Below are 24,249 nucleotides of genomic sequence, written 5' to 3' on the forward strand. Positions count from 1 at the left end.
ATAAGAAACATAGATGAACTAAAAAAAACACCCACTTATACCTTTGTGTGTGTCTTTGTGCATGTGTTGTGTGTGTGTTTCAGTCGTAGCACAGGAGTGTGATTTCATTAGCACATTTCCAGTGGGTGTGTTTGAACACATGTGCCTTGTTAAACCACTGTTTCTTCTGTTTCACTGTTGCTCTACAGTGGAAACAAACTGAGCACTTAAAAGTGTGCCAAAGGTCACAAGGCGCTGACCCACCCACATGACATTCATATATTACTGCCCCACTGCCCCATTTCCCTGCTGACACTGTTGTCTCAGTGCTGCGTACGCGCCCAAAAGCGCGGGGATGTGCACAGTAGTGGGGTTTCTTTGGGACAGTTTGTCTGTATGTTGTGTATGCTGTTGTCAGGCCATTCAGGGTGGTCAATGAATTCTCAATGTCATCGCCCATAATATGGCACATATTATGCCGTTCACAGCCCACCCAGATGACATCACAGTTGCCACAGCCAAACTGTTTGCACAAAAGTGATATCATTTTTTTTTTTATATAATGCTGTATTGTTACTGTGTTTATGGCAACCAAGCTTCCCTCATTCATCATAAAGGGACACACACTGACTGTATAAACATATGGACATAGGAGTTTGATATCAAATATTTAATACTGGTCTTGTTTTCTGCATTTTATGACAGAAAAGCACATGTGAAATGTGATTAACTGGACTCTTTTGAGTGGTATTTGTCCTGATCGTATGTTTATTTTTTGGTTTGTGTATGTTTTTTGTATCACAAAATTAAATAGCTTTTAATGTGTACATTACCCAGCTAATATAAATTGGAGTACTTAGCTGTCATGAGATTAGTCTCATTGATTTTCTGACATTATAACGGTTTATTTTCATCAGTGTTGCCTGTTCTCGCGAGGAGTCCAGCTGTGCTCAGCGTGATCGAGGACCAGCAGCTGACTCTGCCTTGTGTGCTATTGGCTGGTAACCCACTGCCAGAGAGGCAATGGCTGCATAACTACGGCTTGGTGAGGACTGGTGCCCAGGGCTAAGTTTGCAAAAATGCGAGTAGGACAAGCATGTTTTAATTTAAACTTTTACAATCTGCCAGGTGACATCAGACCAGTACTTGACAGTGAGGAGGGACGGCAGTCTGCATATTGAGAGAGTCCGGCTGGACGATGCGGGCGACTTCACCTGTTTGGCGGAAAACGTCGTTGGAGCTGCGAACCACACCACCACTGTCAACGTTTATGGTAGCGTGCACAAAACTTCCCACATGCATGTTCAGTCTTTAAGTAATACAGAGCATTATTTTAGATCGTGAATACCACTCCCACCTTCACAAAGTTAACTCCTGTTTTGTCTCTTGCTCGAATACTTCTGAAAGTATCCTTTGGTTTCGTTGGCTCTGCCATGGCGTTCTCCTTGTGTACCGTAAAGCAGAATGCACAGACCCATGATGGGTCCCAGAAGAGAGGCTGAAAAAACAGCCAAAGTAGAAAACATGCTGATATTGTTACCCTGTTTAACTTTAAGGTACTCACTAAATTGTGATGTCATATAGGTGTCATAGATGTGTGGAACTGTGATGAAAATGTTAAGTAAATTCTTTCACTTTGGTGCTCAAGTTCTCACGTGAAAGAGTTCATACATACGATTGAAATGTAAGCTTTTAATTTGCATGAAAGAAAACACATCATATGAATAGCCTATGAATAATTTCATAGGTGAAATAGTTGTAAGTTGCTGTTCAAAAAAAGAGAATTAGAGGACAAAAGTTAGAATGCTAACACAGTAAACGTGCCACAGAAAAAAAAGGCTGACAATGGCCTCAGTTCCGGTGCTCACATAGTTTTAGTTTTCACTGCCTCCTTCATTTATAATGTAAAAGGCCGTTGAGTAGAATAGAGTTAATATTTGCAGTGTGGCTTAATGCACATTCTTGAGCACAGTGAAATGTGTTCTCCACTTATTCTCAGTCGTTGCCAGAATCTACCAACTTTAAATGTTTCCTCAGCAAACTTCCTGCTCTGCAAGTGCCTAAAATGAGGTCAATGCTTTTCAGATGTACATGCACGGTGCATTGGATATTTACACTAAGTAGTGGGTGTTTAGTTCACTGTACCGTTACATTTCAGAAAAAAACTTTTATATAGATTATACAATGGAAAGGCTGCAGGAATAAGAGCAACATTCAACAATGGCTTTTATTGTGTGCACTTGGTTTGACTCGGTTGTTAGGTCACGTCTTTCATCTTTACTGCAGATTATAAGAGAATAATTGGGAAAAAATTGTTCACTTAGGCTTTCTCTAGATGCTTCTAAGACACATAAATTACATGAAATGCTTCTTTTAATGCAACATTTCTTGTCTTCACAGTGATTCCTACCATTCAGTATGGCCCTCAGATTTTCAGCACTGTTGAGGGAACTCCCATCTCTATGCCCTGTCGTGCCAGTGGAGTCCCCACTCCAGACATCACCTGGGCCAAGGTCTGTCTTCACTTTATTTGTTGATGTAGAAAGGCCAGTGAGCAGAGGTTCATTGCTCTCGCCATTAAAGGACATTTTCTTTTTTTGTAGCCAGATTTAATAAAAGGTAAATAGAGAAAAAAACATAAGAAACAGGGTTGAATGTGCCAAAGGGCCAAATTTACACCAGCCATAATAATCTACATTGCATCACATCCTGGTCAGACATCCAAAAGACATTGCATCAGCCCTTTAATGACTCACAAATACCCACAGATGCAGTTTTTTGCAGTTTCTGTCACTAGACTGAGTTGTGAACAAATTCCTCCTCATAGAATATTATAGGATAATGTTTTTATTTTTGCATGCATGTATAATGTACTATGAGCCTGGTTGTATATGCATGTTGACAGCCCCTCCCTCTTTGCCATCCCTTGGCCTCTCAGAGTTGTAAAAGCCTTGCTGTTTAAGCGAACAGTGCTGCAGGGACACATGAAACTAGACCCTGCTAAGTCATGAACCAGATGTTAAAAAGAGATTCCCTCCAATTTGTTCGCTGTTCTCTGTAAAATTGATCAAGTCGAGTCAGGTATTTCACTCCAGATGCAAAAGGAGAGTCCAGATTTGACACGTGCTGATGCATTGACATCATGTGTCCTTGGTTGTGTAAACATTAACATTTTATTTCACAGCAGTAAGTGAATGAAATCAATTCAAGAACGCTTAGTTAACACCCTTTCTGGTCTTAAATATGGTCAGGATGTCAAATGTTATATAATAATTTAATTAAATATGTTGTGGCCCTGCTGTGATTTTCTTTTTCTTTTTGTGTAGGGTGGGAAGCTGCTGTATTTGGGTGGTCCAGACTTCTCACTTGACTCTGACGGCAGCCTGCACATCACCTCCCCTTCTGGAAATGAGACTGGAGAGTTCATCTGCACAGCTACCAATGCTGCCGGCTACGCCTCCAGGAAGGTCCAGCTCACTGTCTATGGTGAGCCGTATAACCAAACTAAAGGCTGCTTTAAAAGAAAGAAGAATTTCATGTCTCAAGTCTAATCAAATCAACGTTATTTCTAGAGCACATTTAATAACAACCAAGGTTAACCAAAGTGCTTTACAGAGTTAAAGGCACAGCAACATAAAAGGTATACAACATAAAAATCAGGTAAAACATTAAAATAATATAACATAATAAAATTGTAAAATGGTAAAATCTAGATAGAAGTGTCTGGGTTAACTATGCTTATCCACATATAGATTTTTATCCATATAGATTATTAGTAAATGTAGTTTTATTATTAATGATGACAGCATTATAATCATTACCAGCCAAATTACCATATCACTGGTCACTTAACCCTAGAACACCATTGCCGGATGGTTTTCACCCAAGCAAATACATTTATATGATTTTCATGAAAACCAAGTTTTCATCTTCATTATTCTTTTTTTTTTTAGAAATGCTTTGTTCACAAATTCCTAATTTTCCAGTAATTTTGGATAATTTTGTATGGTCCCCTCATGATATCCCCTTTTCTTTCATGTTGTTAGACATGACACAGATTAAAATAAAAGAACACTACTCAAATTACTTTTTATTGGGTGTATTTATTATCTCGGGTAAAAATCACCCGGCGTTAGTGATGGTTTTTTGAATTGGAGTGATAGTGTTCTAGGGTTAATCATGATTGGACCAAATCAGTTGTATGTCACATCCAGTTGGAAGAAAATGAATGAATGTAAAGTGTAATATAATAGCTAACGTAATGAACACATGTGCTGGTTCTGTCTTTGTCTTGTTCAGTTCGTCCTAGGTCCAACATCAATGGTGCTGGAGTCTCAACAGAGCCAATGAGTATGTCAGTGATTGAGGGTGAGGATGCTCTTTTGCCTTGTGAGGTCCACAGTGTCCCACCTCCCACTGTCAGCTGGGCTAAAGAGAGGCAGCTCATCTCCCCCTTCGCTCCCAGGTAAAACACACACGTGCTGTCTGTGACTGCACACAAAGCCTGGTGATTCCCCTTCTAACATTCTTACAACTCATGATCATTTTTCAGTTTCCAGTAAACAGTAAATTTTCCACAATTCAAACAGAGCCCCACCACAGGCACAGAGCGTCTTGTTAATCTGCAAGATTATAATCAAAGTTCTGGCAAAATCCTATTATCTTGGCAATAATCTTTAAGTGAGAGACACTGAAACAAACTTGGCGCTGTCTGGATCGCTGTGCTGTGCTCTGTGTTTGTGGACTGTTCACAGCCTCGGGGTGTAGTTTGTGGTTTTTGTAAGATCACTGGGTAAACACACTCACTCTCTATGATCTGTTGTACCTACGCTGCACCTCCCATGGCAGCTGTAATTGTGGTTGGTGGTGGATTAGTAAGAATTATTGGAGTATGTGTTTACTGTAATGACCCAATAAGTCACGATGTGGAAAAAACTGTGTGAGTGTGTGCTTGTTTTTCCTTTGCATGCTCAGCGAGAGCTTTTGCACTCAAACTGTATCATCGCCTTAAAGTGGAATTTATTGGGTTTTTTTTGTGTGTGTGTGTGTGTGTGTGTGTGTGTGTGTGTGTGTGTGTCTGTGTGTTTGTGTTCCAGACACACTCAGCTTGCCTCAGGCTCTATGAAGATCTTGGAGACCAGAGTCTCAGACAGTGGACTATATGTGTGTGTCGCCTCTAACATCGCTGGAAATCTCACACAGTCTTTTGAGCTGAGTGTTTTAGGTACGTTCTCCCAGGGAATCATGAAGGTGTGCAGCAAAATGGCTGGGACATCCCTGAATGACCTCAATGACATCCTGTATAAGGATAGGTCTTTGGATGAGGTCGGCTGATCTGAGCCATCCATTTGTAATTCAGGTTGCTGCTCTCAGATACAATGTGCCATGTGCAGAGCCACCAAATTCACTCTTGTATACCAGCTGCTATTATCCTGGTAAATGACGCTCTGTAACTGAATTGGGATTTGATGTTTATATGATGTCCCCGAGATACCTAAAATATTGAACATTGACACTTTGCAAGATCACAAATGTTATCCAAAGAATAAAATGAATTTTATCATGAAGAAATTAAGTTAGATCAAAAAACTGAGTCTGTGTTTTTCAGTGCCCCCCAGTATCCAGGCTGGTCCAAAGGTAATAAAGGTACAGGTGGGCTACCCTGTGGAGTTGCCCTGTGTCGTGCGAGGAGTTCCACTCCCGACTCTGACCTGGACTAAGGACGGTAATGCTTATCCAGTGTCACACGACGGCAGTCTAGCACTGAGAAGTGTCGGACTGGATGATGAAGGAACCTACACCTGCACGGCCACTAACACAGCAGGCAGAGACGAGGCACGAGTTCAGCTTCTAGTGCAAGGTTGGTTTAAAGCCTGACCCTGCTGAGGTGATAGGCTGTCTGCTCTTTTTACAGTTGTTTATATGGTTTCAGGGTGTTAATATTGTGCATGTCTATTAAAGGGGCTGTTTGTAAAACTATTCATGCCAATAACATGACCTCACTGACTTTTTTTTACTTGAAATCAGGTCAGATTGTTTGCCTCAGGTAAACATCAGTGGCTGAATTCTGCCTCCCGAAACATTGAGTAGCAAGTTGTGAGAGAGTCGTAGCAGTCTGCCAACACTGACTCCAAAAGAAACCTCACAAAAGCATAAAAAGCCAAAGAAAGTTGTATCAAGCGAAGCAAAAGTACCAATATCCCTTTAGTTACTTCACTAGTGTTCATCTTGTCCTTGAGTAAAATACTCCAGTCTCCTCTGTCACAGTTTTGTCTGGAGCCCAGGATGCCCAGGATGTGAGCATAGTGATGAGGCTGCAATTAAGGCCACACATCACTAAGAACAAGCTTTTGGGACTTTTTGCCCCTTTAAGGTCATTGAAACCAAAATGTACAAGATGTGTTGCTGAGTTTGTAGTTTTTATAGTTGAATGAAGGTGTTACAGTTGCTTTGTTGTATTTGTTTGTTATTGATTGTTTTTTCCTTCAGTGCCCCCTGTGGTAGAGGTACTGGAGCCACCCTTCAACAGTCCACTGCAGGAGAGAGTCGCAAACCAGCAAATTGCCTTCCCTTGTCCTGCCAAAGGTAGGGTAATACCAGAAATGTACTTTTCTATCAAATGTAATATGGGTAATATAAAGGATGTTTAAAAACACCAATAATCTCCTTAAAATTCACAAGTCCTTTACAGTTTTGATGTAAGTTTCTTATTCTTTATTTTCCTTGCCCGCACTTTTCTTACAGGCCTTCCCAAGCCAGTCATTCGGTGGTTGCGTAACGGTCAGGAACTGACTGGTAATGAGCCCGGTGTGTCCATCCTGGAGGACGGTACTCTGCTGATTCTGTCCGCTGTGTCACCGCTGGACAACGGAGAGTACACCTGTGCTGCTGTCAATGACGCAGGGTCCACTGAGAGGAAATACCAGCTCAAAGTCAATGGTGATTGATAGTCAATGCTCCCCTTTGATGAAAAGTTATATGTGATATTAACTTTTGACACGTTTGCAGTGCCCCCAGATTTTCATGGCGGTGAGACACCGGGCAACATCACGGTGGTCCTGAGTCAGCCAACCAGCTTGGTGTGTGATGTCACAGGAAGTCCAACCCCTGTTATCACCTGGTACAAGGATGGTTCTCCTGTAAGTGAAACCCCTCTGAATATGCTTTCCATCCATCCATCCTTTATAGCTTTTCCTTTCATGGTCTTAGAGGGTTGGAATCAATCTTAGCAGACATTTGCCAAGATGCAGGCTTAAAAACGTATTTATATTTTTATCCTGTCTATCTTTTTTTTCTTGTCTATCTTTTTTTTCTTCCTTTCATTTATGTATGCAAATCATATACAAACACACCAACAACAGAAACTGATAAATGACAAAGTAAATCAGCACCAGCATAATGCCCAGAGTCCAAAAAGCATTAAAACCCATGACCAATATCATAATCCTCCAACTATGCATCCTCAAATAAACCCTCAAGGAGTGAAAACAATGCTCTGCCATAACTCAAAAATATGCCCCCTACCATCTTTCTCGTGAGTCAGTCTGGTTATTTGGTTAAATAACATCTTGAAATAAGAACTAAGAAAATGTTCCTGCTATAAAAGATCAATACACACATTACAGATACAGTCAGAAAAGTAACATGCTGCTTTATAATTTGCATAACCTATACTTAAATTGTGGTCTAGTGCCATGAGTCATCTTCATGAATAAAAGAGAACGAGAAAGGATGATTTCATTTATCTCTTCTCGTGAAGACTGAATGAGTGCAGACTGTAAACCTCTGTGGTCTTTGTTGTGTGTTGCATATGTGTGTGTGTGTGTGTGTAGAGACTTTCAAGGCCAACCTTGGTGGCAATATGCTCAAAACTGTAATGACAGAATAATTATGATGAATAGATATGAAAGGCTTTGCACAGCCCACTAAGTTGGCTGCTTTCTATTCCCATGGCTTCCTTTTTAATTTTTCCTACAAGGCACAGATGGGAATATCAGTGTGCTTACTTTAATCTGCTAATTGCCAGTAATCTAAAATACTTTGGTTCCTAAATGTTCAACTTTTGTACATTTCTTACTGTTAAGTGGGTCTTGTTTTTTAAGTTATGCACAAATTATATGTTGCAGCTTTTTTTTTGTTTTTGATCCATGTGGGTGATTTCTTACCCCATGATTTACCGTATCCCTGGTTTTCTCAGGTTTTGCTGTTTTTATTTACGTTGATTCACAGGTAGTTGATAGTAACAGCATCCAGATTCTCGATACGGGGAAAACCCTGAGGCTACTGAAGTCAGACACGGCAGATGCGGGCAGCTACAGCTGTATAGCGATCAACATCGCTGGCAGTAAAGAAAAAGATTTTTTCCTGGATGTTCTGGGTGAGTAATTTTCTAAAGCAACTCCAAGTATTATAAGAAAAGTGGTCAGTGCAGACTGGGGACACACCATTAATACCATATTAAAGCTTTAAACCATTTATTACATCAGAACGTGTACTTGAAGATTTTTACTTGAACGATTTCTTCCTTTGTGTGGCAGTCCCACCGACCATTGTAGGGTCTGGTCCTCTCCAAGATGTTTCAGCCATTCTTAAACAGGAGATCACTCTCGAGTGTAAGGTCCACGGTGTTCCCTTTCCCACAATCCAGTGGTACAAGGACAGGAAGTAAGTGTGTGGATTATCACAGAAGACAAAAAGACAAGGATAAAAGATTCACTCTTTAAACCACCTCACTCCCTCTCCACATTTATTACCTCTATCCAGGCTAGTGTTTCTTGGAGATCCAAATGTGGAGGTGACAAACCAAGGTCAGGTTCTGAGGATAAAAAGTGCCCGTCTTGGGGACCAGGCTCGGTACCAGTGTACGGTCATGAATACAGCTGGGAAACAGTCAAAGGACTTCAACCTCAGTGTCTATGGTGAGGAGGACAAACAGTCAGATACTGCCTGCAAAGCCCCACGTGCCTCAATACAGCTCAATCATCAGTCTAAATGCTTCTTTTCTTTTAAATTGTTGCTGCAGTGCCCCCTTCCATTAAAGGTGGTAACTTAACCACAGAGGTCACCACCCTGGTGGACACAGCAGTGTCGCTGGAGTGTGAGGCGCGCGGCGTGCCCACTCCCACCATCGTCTGGTACCGAAACGGAGAGGCCATCCTCTCCAACCGACAAGCTCAGTACATAGAGCGAGGCCGCTACCTGAAGATCCCTCGTTCACAGGCGTCAGATGCCGGACTGTACACCTGCAAGGTGACCAGTGTGGCTGGGAGTGCTGAGAAGGCCCACAAGCTGGACATTTACTGTAAGAACCTCTGGCAACTTCCTAATCTGCACTGTGTGTCTCAAATCCAATCACAAAATCACATTCAGAGAAGGTTTGAGGATACATGTGACTACAACACTGAGCTGGTATGTGGATTAATTAGCATTCATACATGTATTTATTTTCTGCCACTGCCCCACTATTAACATCGATCGTTGCATCATTTCTTTTTTCTAAGGGTCATTCACTCTTGCTTGCCTCGTCTTCTAAACACACTGACACACACACAAACAGGCGGACAGCTAACACATCTGGAAGATCAGACTTCATGAAAACATCATTTTCTTCTCACAAACACTCATGACGTCTGTGTGTACTTGAATAAAGGGTGATTTTCCGGATCTGATCATCACATGTGTACACAGGCTCCACATGTGATCAGATCACAGAGGATAGATGTTAATACTGTTTCTGAAAGAGGCCATAAAATCTAGAGCAGATGTTTAGCACAATAAATTAATGAAATACTTATTCTTGTGTCTGTTGCAGAGCTCTAAACCTTATTATTGTTTGAAGCAGATATCTTTTTTTTACTCTACTAACATTTATAGCATTTTAAAAATAATTTCATAAAGCTTTGGAAATAGTTTGTATACAATTTAATAACAACGATTGTTGATCCTTGTGATGCAAAATAGTGGATTTGAAGCTCAATCAATTAGACATGTTGTTGGCTGATGATCATTATGATTTACATGATATGAGTCAAGCCAAAAGTCCCCCAAGCGTTAATTCTTTTTGTTCTGTTTCTTTTTCAAACCCCCCCCCCCTCCACCCAGTGCCTCCTACCATTGCAGGCGGGGATGATGGACCAACAGAGAGGACAGTGACGCTCAGTAAGCCTCTGATCCTGGACTGCGAGGCAGGGGGACATCCTCCTCCTTCCCTCACGTGGCTAAAGGATGGAGTTCCTGTGCGCGATGGTGAAAGTGTCCGTGTGCTGGAGCAGGGAAGAAAAATAGAAATCATCTCGGCCACAGTTTCGGACTCGGGACGCTACATCTGCGTGGCTACAAGCATCGCCGGGGAGAAGGAGGTCAAATATGACGTCCGAGTTTTAGGTACGGAAACACAAGCACAAAAATGATTTTGTTGCACTTGTAGTCAAGTATTGAATCTAATGTGCAAAAAATGTGTAATTTGCCTTTCCTCACTGTTCTTTTCACTCTTTTCGTTAGTTTTCATCTCTAATCCCATTTATAAAAATAGAAGAATCACTTCTCCTCACAGTTTGTGTGTGGACAGCAGTTCAGCATTCACTCCATCACCTCTGATCCTGAAGACATTTAAAAATAAAAGTTAAAAGTTAATTCATTCGATGCCAACTGGAACAGAACAAACAGAAAGGATTTCATAGACCTTTACAATAATAATAATAATTGACTGAATGACCTCAGTGGAGAGGTGGCATCAGTGGAGAGAAAAAAACTCTTTAAGTGGCCATTTTTTATAATATAGTACACAGTAGTATCATTATTTAAGCATTAATGAATTCATAATTTATAACACATGAATACTCATTAGTATGTCGTTTATAAACACAGTTATAAATGTTTTACTCGTCCCATCAGCTGAGAAACAGTGTCCAAAATTAGCGGCTGAACCAGCATCCACCTCCAACAAACAAGCTCTTTGATCGACTGACAGAGGACTGCTCTCTCTCATCTCTCTGTGTCCAGCAGTCGCTCAGTACATGCCAACACTTCAGTACATGAGTAAAACATTTATAACTGTGTTTATAAACTACATACTAATATGTAGTTTTCATGCGTGTATTCATGCGTTATAAATGATGAAATCAATATTTATTAATGCTTAACTAATGCTAATAGTGTGTACTTATTATAAAGTCGTATCCATTTGAATAATAGCTATAATAAAAAACACAATAAGCCCACTAAAGATTGTTCCACGTTAACCAACACATAGGAGGTATTTTTCTATTACTGCATTACACTTTTTTTTTTTCACTTAATTCTTCCTCCAGCTGCTCTGTGTATGTGTTATTGCTATCTGTGTTGTACTTAGATTAAATCTGTTTGTAGTTGATCACTGACTCTGACTCTCCATGGGTAAGTAATGACTGTGACAGCTAAGAAAACAGTTGTTGCCGTTATCGGCAGGATTCGAACCTGCGCGGGGATACCCCAATGGATTTCTAATCCATCGCCTTAACCACTCGGCCACGATAACCTGCACTATACATAGCCCCACCCTCTTTCGTTTTTCAGAAATAGGTTTTTTAAGTAGGTCGTTCCTCACGGGAAGCCGACACCTGCTCACTCAACTGTGGCTCTGCAGAGGATAGCGTTGTTTCCCTTTTCCTTTTGTCAGAGCATTTGCTGATTTTCTCTTTTACTCTTTCTCTGTCAAGCAGAAACAGGATGAATGGGAAAAAACAACAACTAAGAAATCATTGGACTGAGTTTTTTAAAGCTTTATAAAAAGAAAAACAGAACTGTTTCATGGCATGAGTCAGCTCACTCTGATGTGGATTTCCTCTCTTAAATATTATAATCTGATTACGTGAAATGTTTCCTCTTAGTTCCTCCTTTCATTGATGGAGCGGATGATGTGACTGACGCCACAGTGATACTCAACAGCCCCCTGGAGCTGGAGTGTGAGGCCACGGGAACTCCGGCACCTGCCATCACGTAAGCACTCAGGAACACACAAACCTAGGCACACACACACACACACATGATGTACATAAATACTCAGTGTGAAAACTCTTGTGTTTTTTAGGTGGTATAAGAACGGAAAGCCGGTCAGACAGGGTGAGGGGTTGCGAGTTGCAGCCAGTGGACGACAGCTGATTGTGTCCCGCGCCCAAGTCTCTGACACGGCTCGTTTCCAGTGTGTGGCCACTAATGAAGCAGGGGACCATGAGAGGGACTTCAATGTGGTTGTCCATGGTAAAACACTTCAGTGTAATTCAATGATGAATCATTATACACATTCTTATTGTAATAAATGTGATTTACACTTCACATGCAACCTGCAGGGACACTCCCACTCTGGGTAAATACCACTCTGTGTGTAATTTACGTCCTCCTTAGTAGATGTTGTAAAGTTTTTATGAGGAAATAAGTCACCATCATTTGCTCCTCTCCAGTTCCCCCATCCATCCGTACCACCGGGCCTGCTGAACGCTCAGTGGTTCTCCACAAGCCCGTCAGCCTGGAGTGCATCTCCAGTGGTATTCCTCCTCCAAGCATTACCTGGATTAAAGATGGTCGGCCGGTGGACACGACACAGGAGCACCTGAAGGTTGATTTATTCATCTAATCTGATACATCTCTGTAGTATGTGACAGCTTCAAGCTTTCAACATCCACCAAAAACTTCAACAGAGTTTTATTTAAATTATGATGAGTTAAATAAAGGATTGGTTGAATGTTGCCTCACCATAACAACATAACATTGTTTTCTCCAACGCCCTGTGACCGCCACAGAATTTCCTCTTCCACATTTATGAACTTACAAGAGCAATGGATTACTTACATTCACGCTCCTAATCAAATATCTGTGCAGATGGAGTCTGCCGGCAGAATACTGAAGATCACAGAGTCGAGACTGGAGGATTCTGGGAGATACACCTGCTTGGCCACCAATGCAGCCGGTGAAGCTCAACAGCACATTCGGCTCAGTGTCCATGGTAACTTAAATTTAAACACAGCATGTTTCCATCCCATGCCTCGCTCATCTCCTTGATTCTGTCATATGTCTTCCTCCTCTCTTTGGTCTGTGTCAAGGGACTAGGCGGAGGCATGAGAATATCATCTACCAAATGTTTTTGTACAGTATGTGTTACTGTGTGTGTCTTTCAGAGCCTCCCAGTATTCCCTCCTCTGGAGAGATTATCAACCAGACCATCCTGTCAGGGTTTTCCACTGAGCTTGAGTGCAAAGCCACAGGCAGCCCATTACCTGGTAAGACACCTCACAAAACGTCTTCTTCTCCCATCCTGTGGTGTTAGCAAACAGGCTGCAGGGCGTAGATTGACCGCTGAGCTGGACCTGGTTGCCTTATCTTTAACCATTAGAGGAGCAGTGGAAAATTGATCTCAGATGACTCCCTACAGTCGACTGCACTTTCTTCCCACCGCCTCTCTTTCCACATGAATGCACAGTGTACAGTGTAAAGTTCAGTCCAGATAAGACGTTACATTCCAGTATAAATGAGCACTTTTCCTGGCATGTGTGTGCATTTTTACAGCAGCATCTCAACTATATAATGATCTGATATCCATGAAAGCAATTTGCATAAAGATCTAGATGGTAATAAAAATTATTTTATTTTTGTATACAATGCTGAATGAGAAAATGGTGAAAAGCCATATTTGCACTTTCTGCATCTGTGTTAGAATCACTCCTATTTAAGGTCACCTGGAAACATTTTTCTTACTTCAGAGTTAAAACAACATTGTGAAGCAACTTTTGATTTAAATGCACCAGTTATCTGGAACAAATACCCATAAAGTTTTACATCTGGTCCAACTCTGAACATAAAAAACATAACTTTTTTTTATTGAATTCCTAAATGTTATATTGTTTCTGTCATCACTTATTTTTTTTATTGTCATTTTTATGAATAGTTTATATCATGTGAACTCTTTAAATTGCCATTGTGCTTCAGCTATTACGTGGTACAAAGATGGCCGAGCCCTGACAAGTGCTGCAGGGGTGATTATGCTGAAGCGTGGCCAGGTGCTGGAGATCGAACGGGCTCAGCTGTCGGATGCTGGTATATACAGATGTGTAGCCGTCAATCTGGCTGGAGTTGCAGAGATATCCCACAGCCTGCAGGTGTTAGGTGAGTGACTTTTGTGTGAGATGAACCTTTGATATAAATGTTTTGTAATCAGCATCCAGTTCTTAGAATGCTCATCTGATGCCTGTCAGTTGAGAACAGGTTTTTGTTCCTCAGGAGAAAGGGTTTGAATTAAATATGGTGTTCCACATGGGACTTGTGGCCTTCTGCTGTTTTCATGACAAGCTTTTTTGAGTGACATCAGGGAACTTAATTACATACAGCTACATATAGTGTTGTATCTAATCAATGGCCAAATCTCATGAATATTGTTGTTGCCTGTATGTGTGAATTATTTATTAGAAAAGGGCTGAATGACACTGAAGATATCCCTACTTGTAACTCCATCAGCATTGTTGCGATTCTAAACTAAATACTTTTATGGATCAATGCAATTGCATATTATTGACCACTTACTTGTTTTTTATGCTTCACAGTGCCTCCCATCATCTCCAGCCGAGGTGGCACAGTGTCAGTGGTCGTGAATGAAGCAGCCAGGCTGCAGTGCGAGGCCACTGGTGTTCCTCTGCCCAGCCTCACGTGGCTCAAAGATGGCAGTCCAGTGGCGAGTGTGTCACATGGCATACAGGTGCACATTAATCAGCAAAATTAGCAAATCAATTAATTTGTTAGAGATGATTTCATATGTATATGCAATACTCTAACCTAGTAACATTAGAATTTTCTTTATCAATGGCCCTGTTTGCCTGTGCTGTGATCTGACCTCTGATCTGTCTCTGTCTCACTCTCAGGTGTTGTCTGGTGGCAGAGTCCTGTCTCTGAGCAGTGCTCAGGTTAGTGACACAGGCAGATACACATGTGTGGCCGTCAATGCCGGTGGAGAGCAAAACAGAGAGTATGACCTGCATGTGTATGGTGAGTAAATGGATGGTTATATCAAATTGTCATCAATGAGAATGTGAAATTCATAGTGAAATTACAACATGTAATATTACAGGGTCACATGTTGTAATTACACTTTGAATTACATATTATGTAATACCATAATATGGTACTTTTTAATATGGTCGTTTTAATATGGTCGTTGTAACATTGAGTTACTCTACATTTTAAAGGTGCCATATATAAGAATGTGGCCAAAAACGGTTACTACATTCAAATTCAAAATACCGAGGTCTTTTAGGTTTCGTTTTCTGACGTAACTGGCAACCCGTGGTTGCTCGGCAGCTGAGACTCTACTGACTGCAATGATTGGTAGACGGCGGTAGGTGGCGCCACATGCCAAAACATGATTTGCAGTCTGCAAAATATATTTTATTTAATGCAAATATTTTGGCTGTACTGTTATTGTTGGTGAGTTCAGTTTTTCATGCCATGAGTCTGGCTTTATGGCCAGTTGCTTTAGATGTATTACATAATGCACCTTTAAGTAGTGAAATGTATGAATTTGTGGCTGGCAATGTTTCTGATTTGGTTTGATATTTATTTTCTTAGTTTTACTTCTTGTTATACTCACTCGCGGTGAGGGTCAACTTTACTGTGTCTTTCAACAGAGCAGCAGATCCAGCAGAAAACATTAAAAGACTGGAAAAAAATATTTGAGCAAAACATCTGTACCTCGATGTAGTATGATTTGACTGAGTTTAGCATTTCAATAAACCCTGTCAGTTTCCCTCTCAGATCCGAACATGATGGTAAATCAGTTGTTATACAAGTCTAACCAAAGTTGATTCCACCGAGGTAACAGGATACATGCAGTTTACATATACACAGGAATACACATAATACAAACATGTTTATGATGTGGATTTCCTTAAATAGTTTCAAAGGAGCTTGTCTAGAGAAATAAAGGCAGATTTGTTGTGGTAATTGCTTCCATTCTTCAGCAGCTTCCTGTGTCTGGCCAAACACTGAGCTGAGGGCCTGTGTTTGTCTTTCCCCAATGACTTATGCTGTGTCTTGTCCAATAACTAGAACTCTGAGGAAAGTGAGCCTGCACTTATTTTTGAGAATAGATTAGTTTGACCAAAATTTTCTCATGAAATGCTGATGAACAAAGGCTTAGACAAATTAAATTTCCACTTGAAGCTGTACTTCATGAGTTAAACATTTAATATCTCCAAACAATTTCTCTTCTGATATTTTTCTTGTGGTTTGCTTGGTTCAGGGCAGTGAACTCTGAAAGGTTCAGCACCACATAAAAAGACAATGCTCATTCAAATTGTGGGGAATCCAGTTAACCAGAGCCAGCAACACCCCTCTGTGACAGTGATGATACTGAGACACACATTATTGTGGCGTGTTTTTTTCTCCTGAGTCAGTAAACATCTCAATGCGTGTTAGCAATTTTCAAAGGGATTAGGTTTCGTGAACTTCTTGGAAATGCAGCTACCTTGATTGTTAACACCACAAACAAATACTGAGCTTGTTAAATGTATGCTGTCATAGCCAAAGATAGAATGAGGGCTTAAAACACACCAGATGCTCAACTTAACAGAGTCTTTTGTATCTCAGGAAGCAATTAGTCTTTTCACTTATGAGGTAATGGGGAAGATTGCTCACCATTAAGAAAAGATTAGAAAACTTAATAGCTTGGTTTCAAAGTCAATTCTTGTAAAAGAGTGTCAAAGTCAAGTCTGATTGTGTTGGATGATAACACCTGTCAGAGGAACACTGTCAGTGGCTCGTCTTCCTGTCTGTTCCTCAGTCCCTCCAAACATCAAGGGTGAGGAGGTGAATGCCACAGTGCTGCTTGGTCGTCCGGTGGAGCTGCACTGCCAGAGCGATGCGATCCCTCCACCTACTCTCACCTGGCGCAAGGATGGCCGCCCGCTGTTTAGGAAACCTGGTCTGACTGTTTTAGCAGACGGGAGTTTGCTTAAGGTAGGAATTAGAAATCAAATACGACAAAACAGCCATAAACACTCACCGTAATCATATTGTTAGAGATTTTTGTGACTTAAAGCTCCCATAGAGTGGTCCTATTGCACATATATGTGAGTTATGGAGGTCTACTTACATACATTAACTTGTTTTTATGGTCAGAAACCTCCTAGTTGCTGTAAATGAGCCAATAGAAATCTCTCCTCACTGAAGCTCTCGTCAGTTGCGCTGTTTCAGACTGAAATCTCACACCCAGAAGACAGACTGTGTTGTGATTGGCCAGCCAATGGGAGCGTTCCCAACTGTCTTGTGATTGGCCAATACCCGGAAGTGACATAATCAGCACACCAGCTCCCCAAAGTGCAGCTCCCCCCTCTGGAACGGTGGATGCACTGCTACTCATTATCAAAACATTGCTTTAACAACATTTAAAGATAGCTTTGTCACAACGTCGCAGTCCCTTTTATGACTTTGACCCAGAGTCAGAAGACACTGTCGCTCGTGAAACCCCTCCACAACGGACATTCTTCTTCTTCTGCGGTTCAATGTACGCAACCGGATGTGCCCGCACTAGTGCCCAGAGCAGGAGGATCTGCTGTTCAGGAGAACTGCTGTTTACGTAACTAGAACAGGTTTTTTCAGAGATCTCACTGAGCCCGAGATTTCAATAAAACACAGCGTTCTCAGCAGTGGCTGAACTGTTTGTTTGGAACCTTCAGTTAAAGAAATATTTTGACAGTTTATATTGATTTAATGTGAGTGAAGTGTTACAAAATATCTTGTTTTGTCTGTGAATCTGTTTGGTAGGTCGATAGAGCTCAGGTGCAGGATTCAGGCCGGTACACCTGTGAAGCCACAAATGTTGCCGGGAAAACAGAGAGGAACTATAACCTTAATGTTTGGGGTGAGTTTTCTATTAATTTCTATTTCCAGCTAATGACAGGATATCTGTCTGCTAGGATGTTAATCTCAATTTGTGTTTACCATTGACTGCTGACAAAACTGAAATATTTTCACAGAGTTATTTCATAGTTCAAACTATGAGCTTTAATGAACATTCAGCAGTATTCTTGACTGAGATTTGTGCGCCTCCTTTTGGTGTTCTGTCACCATTACAGTTTCTCCCAGTATCCGTGGTTCAGAGGAGGTGTCTCCTCTGACAGTGACTGAAGGAAGTCTCATCACACTGGTGTGTGAGTCCAGTGGCATACCTCCTCCAGCCCTTACCTGGAGAAAAGACGGTAAGTGTGTTTGGTGAGAAACATAAAATGACAAAAGGAAGGAATCAGATATCCTATGAAACCATGTTTAATACCCTGAATGCTGTATAGATGACATGTTTTATGCTCACATCTCCATGTCATATACGTCTTTGATCCAGGTTCTGAGCTCAAGTCAGACCAGCGGCTCAGAGTTTTGTCAGGAGGTCGACAGCTGCAGATCGCCAGCGCTGAGAGGACGGATGCAGCTTCCTACACCTGCACAGCCTCCAGTGCAGCCGGCACCACTTCTAAGGAGTACAGCTTGCAGGTTTATGGTACATGCACAATACTGTGTAAAAGTTTAGATTTGTGGTTTTAGTCATGCTATAATGACAATTATTTTGGCTTTTGGCTTTGGGCACCTGTAGCTCAGTGATGGGTCATTTTTCAACTTGAAGGTTGTGGGTTTGATGCATTGGTAAAAAATAATCTGCATATATGCACTGTACGGAAGTGTGAGTGAATGGGTGAATGGAAAGAGCAGCTTTGACTGATCATCAAGACTAGAAAAGCACTATATAAAATACAGACCGTTTATGTCCATAGGGGCCACCTTAGAGGATGATCCACATATTTGATTTGGTAAAGATTTTTTACATCGCATACCCTTATTCTACTATGAAACACACATGGATTGTAACACATTGAGATGTTTACGTTAACCAGAAAGGTCAAGACAAACAGTAATACATTTAGTCGTATTACAGTTTATACAGCCTATACAGTCAAATGTTTAACACACTGCTAACACTGCTGTGATGTTGAGAGCATGAGACCAGTTGAATTTGTGCTAACTCTTCTGCTGTTTATTCTCTCTCTTCTGCCACTTTAGTCCGCCCTTCCATCAAACGCAGCGACAATGACGACGTTATCCTGACAAAAGGAGGTGACGTGACCCTTCAGTGTGCTGCGGAGGGCGTGCCACGGCCAGCGGTCACGTGGCTCAAAGATGGACGTCCCATCGCAGGACAGCGCGGTGCCAAGGTTCTGAATGAAGGACGACTTTTACAGATTAAAGACGCAGAGGTGTCAGACACAGGACGCTACACCTGCATCGCCGTAAATGTCGCAGGACAGGCTGACAGCAAGTATGACATCAGTGTACATGGTATGAATTAAGTGTTATTATATTGTACGTTTTTTCAGTCTTTCATTTCCAGAATTGTAGCACATCTGGAGGTTTAAAATGTTCTGTTTGTTCATTCCCACTCTTCTTATTCAGTTCCACCAAGTATACTGGGTCAAGTAGAACTGCCAGAAAATGTCAGCGTTGTTGTGAAGAACCCAGTTGCTCTAAACTGCGAGGCCTCTGGCATTCCCCTTCCTGCCATTTCTTGGCTGAAGGACGGTCGGCCAATCAAAGCTACCAGCTCTGTGCGCATTTTGTCAGGTGAGTTCCCACTGAAGCTTTTGGGGTTTTTTCTGATAATGTGGAGAAAAAAAAAACTTTTCCTGGCCTCTCTATGTTGTATGTAATTTCATATATTTTTCAAATGCCTATAAAATTCATGAAAGGACACACCGACCGGGGGAAGGCAAACCACCAAGCATATGAATTATAGTAACTTGAACTATCTCACCCTCAGCTAGGTTTCTAAGGCCAGGCAGATGCAATACATCATCAGTAATAAGATGTAATGGGATCATTGCTCGTGGAGCCAAAGTTGGACAGATCTGTGAGAAGAAGACAAGCAGCAGCAATTGCTCTCAATTGTGTTGTTACACATTTAACAAGATGTATGGAGTTCTTCCAACGTAAACCATGACCCCTGAACTTTGGCATACAACCTAAATTGCATTTGCAGAAATACCAGAACAATGATCTGCCAAGCTGTCGCCTTTGTTCCTTTTTGATATATTTGTACATTAGCTTATGATAATATAGATTACATTTGCAAGGACTGAACACATCAGTCTGATGAAAACATTCTTTGGAGAGATGATCATTTGCATTATAGGTTCATGTTGAGGTGTATATCAGTTACAGTAATTGAAGTTGTAGCACACAATTGTGTTTTCCCTGCCAAAAACCCTGCCTTTAAAAAAATTAAAGCTCTTTCCGCAGAGTTGTCCCTCTCATTTAAGTGGTTTGTAAATGCTTTAACAGCTGAGACTCTTAACAACAAAATGTATTTTCGTTCAGGATTTCATTTGGGGTGATTCTCTTTTAACCAACCTTAAGTGTTGTTGACATAATCTTTGGAATGTTGTCCTTTAGTAAAAAGGGGGAGATTTTTGCAACAAATACAATCTGAATACTAAGATAATAATAACTGGCCTGTTTAATCTGTAGGTGGGCGAAGCCTACGTCTCATGCACGCTGCAGTAGAGGATGCTGGGAGATACACCTGTATTGTGTCTAACAGTGCTGGAGAGGAAAGGAAAAACTTTGACATTGATGTTCTTGGTAAGGAGATCCTATCTGTCCAGCATGATGGATTTTACTGATACAGTTTGATATATGTATGTACTTTTATCTGTCTTTAAGGTCTTATGTTTAGGTCTTTACGTTTTAATTTGAAGAGATGTGATCAACAGAGAGAAGAGAGTGAGAACCATTCATTGATTTTTAGTCTCATTCAACAGTCCCACCGAGAATTGTGAATGAGGGAACTGTGGTGGACACTAAAGTCAAGGAGAAACACAACATTACTCTCACCTGTGAGGCATCAGGTAAGTCAGATAATAAAGTTCCTACCTTGGGCTGCCTCTTAAACTGGGGTTTTATGTACTCCCTGTTTGGTTTAACATGCTGCTTATCCAGTCTAAAGAATAGAAAAATCAATGCAATGACAAGAGTGTTCTCCTGTTCCTGTTCCTGACTGAACCTGTTGTGATGATTTCTTAGGTAACCCTGTACCAGAGATCAAATGGCTGAAAGATGGACAGCCACTGGTGCCTGACAGACGCCATCGAGTTTTTTCTCATGGCCGTTTCCTCCAGATCTCTGGAGCCCAGGTTGCAGACACGGGCAGGTACAGCTGCCTGGCCTCCAACAGTGCAGGAGATCGCAGCCGGCATTTCAACCTCAATGTTCTGGGTACGAAGACAACTCTGCTGTCCATTCCAGAAATAAATCAAACCAGATTTTTATTTGATTTCTAATTAGTTTCTCATTCTGTCCTTTTCTCGCCAGTTTCTCCCACTATTGTTGGTTTGGGTTCAGATAGTTCCACAGAGGAGGTGACAGTAACGTTGAGCAGCCCCACCTCTCTGGTGTGTGAAGTCCAGTCCTATCCTCCTGCACTCATCACCTGGCTGAAAGACGGAACAGTGTTTGAGTCCAGCCGCAATGTCCGAGTGCTGCCAGGTTTTTAAATCACACGCAAGTACGCTTATGTAACACAAGAGACTGAAATAAATAGAACTGAATTCAATGGCATCGTTTTCTATGGCTTTCACACAGGTGGGCGAACCCTACAGATTCTTAATGCCAAAGAAGAGGATGCTGGGAGATATACCTGCGTGGCCACTAATGAAGCTGGAGAGACACTGAAGCACTACGAGGTCAAGGTTTATGGTGAGATGAGTTAGTTGTAAGTTTCCGGTATTGGACTGTTGAAAGATGCTTTTATACGGCAGATCGAATTTCTGCCTGACCTATTGTGTATTCTCTTATGAGCACCATGCTCTGCACACTATAATTTCTGCCAATCATCCTAATTGTTACATACTGGAACTTTTAAAGCTGATAAACAGGTAGAGTAAGTAAAACTCTGCAACTTGTATTGCTAAAGTTGCATGCTGCAGTAGAATAATACTCACTGTACCCTTCAGTTAGCATCAAAACTCAAAATATGGTGCCATTGTAAATACATGGTAGACCAAAGTGGCAGTCTCCATAGAGCTGACCCTACTGTATGTAAGGCTCATTCTGGGGTAATGAAAAACAACTGCTTGTAACCGGTAACAGTATTTCTGCTCAACTCTGCTTTTTTAAAGAACAGGATGCAACTTCAGCGTTTCTCTCAAACTGTATCATTAACAAAAATCACAGTTCTTCATCTGCCCTGCGTATGACACCATCCATCTCCAGCCATGCTGACTAGATGCTGGCTGGGGTGAACATGCTTGCTCCCATACCTACGCACGCACATGATTACGTCACAGTCCTACCGCAGGTACACATGCTGAGACTCTTTGGAGATTGCACTATGGAAATAAAAACAACAGAAACTCACAGGCCAAACCCATCACAACCTGTTACATACTCATGTAATTAAGTGACTGTGCAAAACTCTTTATTTTATCTACAGTTTCTCCTAAAATGAAAATAATTTCACCTGATTTTTACACACTTGACCTTTACATAAACTCTGAGTTGCAAGTGCCTATAAATGCATATTAAATATATATATATATATATATATATACTACCCATAATAAAATAATTTGATGTTTTTACTCTAGTTCCACCACAGATTAATAAAAATGATATCCCAGGGGAAGGACTGGCCCCCAAAGAGGTCAAGATCAAGGTCAACAGCACTTTGACCCTAGAGTGTGTGGCAGAGGCCTTTCCCACTCCAGCACTACAGTGGTTTAAGGACGGACAGGTAGACATTTTGCCTACTGTATCTATGTGGAATGATTTCTACTGGATATGTAAAGTAAATCATGAAGTAAATGTTTTTGCACTGTCCTTAAAATAACCTCTGTGGTCATTCTGAATCTTTCCAGATCTTGCGGGCCGACGATCACGTGTCCATCACAGCCAACGGTCGCATTGTTCAGATCAAGCACGCTCAGGTGTCAGACACTGGTCGTTACACCTGTGTAGCCACTAATATAGCTGGAGAGGATGAGAAGGACTTTGATGTAAATATACAAGGTGAACTGGGTTGACTGATGCAGAGTTAACTGACACATTTAAACTTTGATGCTAAAGCCACACATTAAAATATTACACTGATATTTCTTATAATATCAATGATATTAAACATTTGTGAATAGATGTATTTTGTGACAAATGTAGTGCCATGAATCTGACTGTGTTAACGACCAGGCTACGAAATCACATTTCCAAAATGTCACAAATGTATGAATATGTTCTTTTCTCTTGGTAGTGCCACCTAATTTTTCCAGGCCTGGTGGAGATGGTGATACCACTCCAGGTTTTGGAGGAGACATTCGAGATGTAATTCTCAACAATCCCATCTCTCTGTATTGTGAGACCAATGCTGTCCCTCCTCCTACACTTACCTGGTTCAAAGATGGACACATGCTCACCTCTAGTGATAAGGTTCTGATTCTACCAGGTGAGACAGAAGAAGAAAACAGGTAGAAATAGAGGGAACAATACTGAGAACAATGTGTATACTATACTTTTTACTATGTTATCCTCAGGTGGACGAGTGTTACAGATTCCCAGGGCCCAGGCTGAAGATACAGGCAGATACACATGTGTAGCTGTCAACGAAGCAGGAGAAGACTCCATTCAGTACGAAGTCAGAGTATTATGTGAGTAAAAGTACTTCTCTGTGGTACAAGCACCAGATAGGAGTAATTTAAAGTGGAACTCACTGTCTCTTGTTGTGTATTTCTACATTGCACCAGTGCCTCCATCTATACGGGGAGCAGACGACGACTTACCCGATGAGGTCACAGTCCTGCTTAACAAAACTACCCAACTGGAGTGTCATGTGGATGGAAACCCCACCCCAAAGATCACATGGTTTAAAGACAACCAGCCAATAAGCTCTAACGGTCCGCATAGAATCTTGTCCAATGGGAGAATACTTCAGGTATCACAATACTGAGGACCACGGCGCAGTAATGATATGGTAAAATATATAACTGCATTTGGTCGATCTGTGTTTAATCTAACGTCTTCATGTCAGGTGTCAACTGCTCAGGTATCTGACACAGGACGCTACGTGTGTGTGGCCAACAATGTGGCTGGAAGTGCAGACAAATCCTTCAACCTCAATGTTCATGGTGAGTCACATGGACTTTCTCAATTGCCCTACTAAATCGGTCCTCTTAAACAATATTTGAATCTACTCTTAAGTTGAAATACACCCTTTGCTTT

General features: G+C 41.3%; 1 protein-coding gene across 1 annotated transcript in view; it reads left to right on the plus strand.

Moving 5' to 3' along the window:
- Positions 1–24,249, plus strand: part of hmcn1 (hemicentin 1) — a gene marked incomplete at both ends in the record, with an annotated part of 84,621 nt that overhangs the window by 38,037 nt on the left and 22,335 nt on the right. Inside the window, 40 exons of the mRNA XM_083888370.1 lie at positions 897–1,024; positions 1,108–1,252; positions 2,380–2,492; positions 3,306–3,465; positions 4,279–4,444; positions 5,076–5,203; positions 5,588–5,839; positions 6,469–6,564; positions 6,724–6,918; positions 6,988–7,118; positions 8,209–8,356; positions 8,517–8,643; positions 8,743–8,897; positions 9,002–9,280; positions 10,081–10,362; positions 11,847–11,955; positions 12,047–12,216; positions 12,417–12,571; positions 12,835–12,958; positions 13,131–13,232; positions 13,939–14,115; positions 14,550–14,701; positions 14,865–14,988; positions 16,781–16,956; positions 17,764–17,860; positions 18,075–18,197; positions 18,338–18,493; positions 19,051–19,326; positions 19,441–19,608; positions 20,512–20,625; positions 20,805–20,891; positions 21,067–21,258; positions 21,355–21,528; positions 21,625–21,738; positions 22,629–22,774; positions 22,899–23,049; positions 23,285–23,476; positions 23,565–23,678; positions 23,775–23,962; positions 24,059–24,155. Of these exons, the coding sequence (XP_083744496.1) occupies positions 897–1,024; positions 1,108–1,252; positions 2,380–2,492; positions 3,306–3,465; positions 4,279–4,444; positions 5,076–5,203; positions 5,588–5,839; positions 6,469–6,564; positions 6,724–6,918; positions 6,988–7,118; positions 8,209–8,356; positions 8,517–8,643; positions 8,743–8,897; positions 9,002–9,280; positions 10,081–10,362; positions 11,847–11,955; positions 12,047–12,216; positions 12,417–12,571; positions 12,835–12,958; positions 13,131–13,232; positions 13,939–14,115; positions 14,550–14,701; positions 14,865–14,988; positions 16,781–16,956; positions 17,764–17,860; positions 18,075–18,197; positions 18,338–18,493; positions 19,051–19,326; positions 19,441–19,608; positions 20,512–20,625; positions 20,805–20,891; positions 21,067–21,258; positions 21,355–21,528; positions 21,625–21,738; positions 22,629–22,774; positions 22,899–23,049; positions 23,285–23,476; positions 23,565–23,678; positions 23,775–23,962; positions 24,059–24,155 (6,183 nt within the window). The remainder of the gene's footprint in view (positions 1–896; positions 1,025–1,107; positions 1,253–2,379; positions 2,493–3,305; positions 3,466–4,278; positions 4,445–5,075; positions 5,204–5,587; positions 5,840–6,468; positions 6,565–6,723; positions 6,919–6,987; positions 7,119–8,208; positions 8,357–8,516; positions 8,644–8,742; positions 8,898–9,001; positions 9,281–10,080; positions 10,363–11,846; positions 11,956–12,046; positions 12,217–12,416; positions 12,572–12,834; positions 12,959–13,130; positions 13,233–13,938; positions 14,116–14,549; positions 14,702–14,864; positions 14,989–16,780; positions 16,957–17,763; positions 17,861–18,074; positions 18,198–18,337; positions 18,494–19,050; positions 19,327–19,440; positions 19,609–20,511; positions 20,626–20,804; positions 20,892–21,066; positions 21,259–21,354; positions 21,529–21,624; positions 21,739–22,628; positions 22,775–22,898; positions 23,050–23,284; positions 23,477–23,564; positions 23,679–23,774; positions 23,963–24,058; positions 24,156–24,249) is intronic.

The sequence above is a fragment of the Microchirus variegatus genome (genome assembly GCF_963457635.1).
Source record: "Microchirus variegatus genome assembly, chromosome: 4".
In the NCBI taxonomy this organism is placed as follows: Eukaryota; Metazoa; Chordata; class Actinopteri; order Pleuronectiformes; family Soleidae; genus Microchirus; species Microchirus variegatus.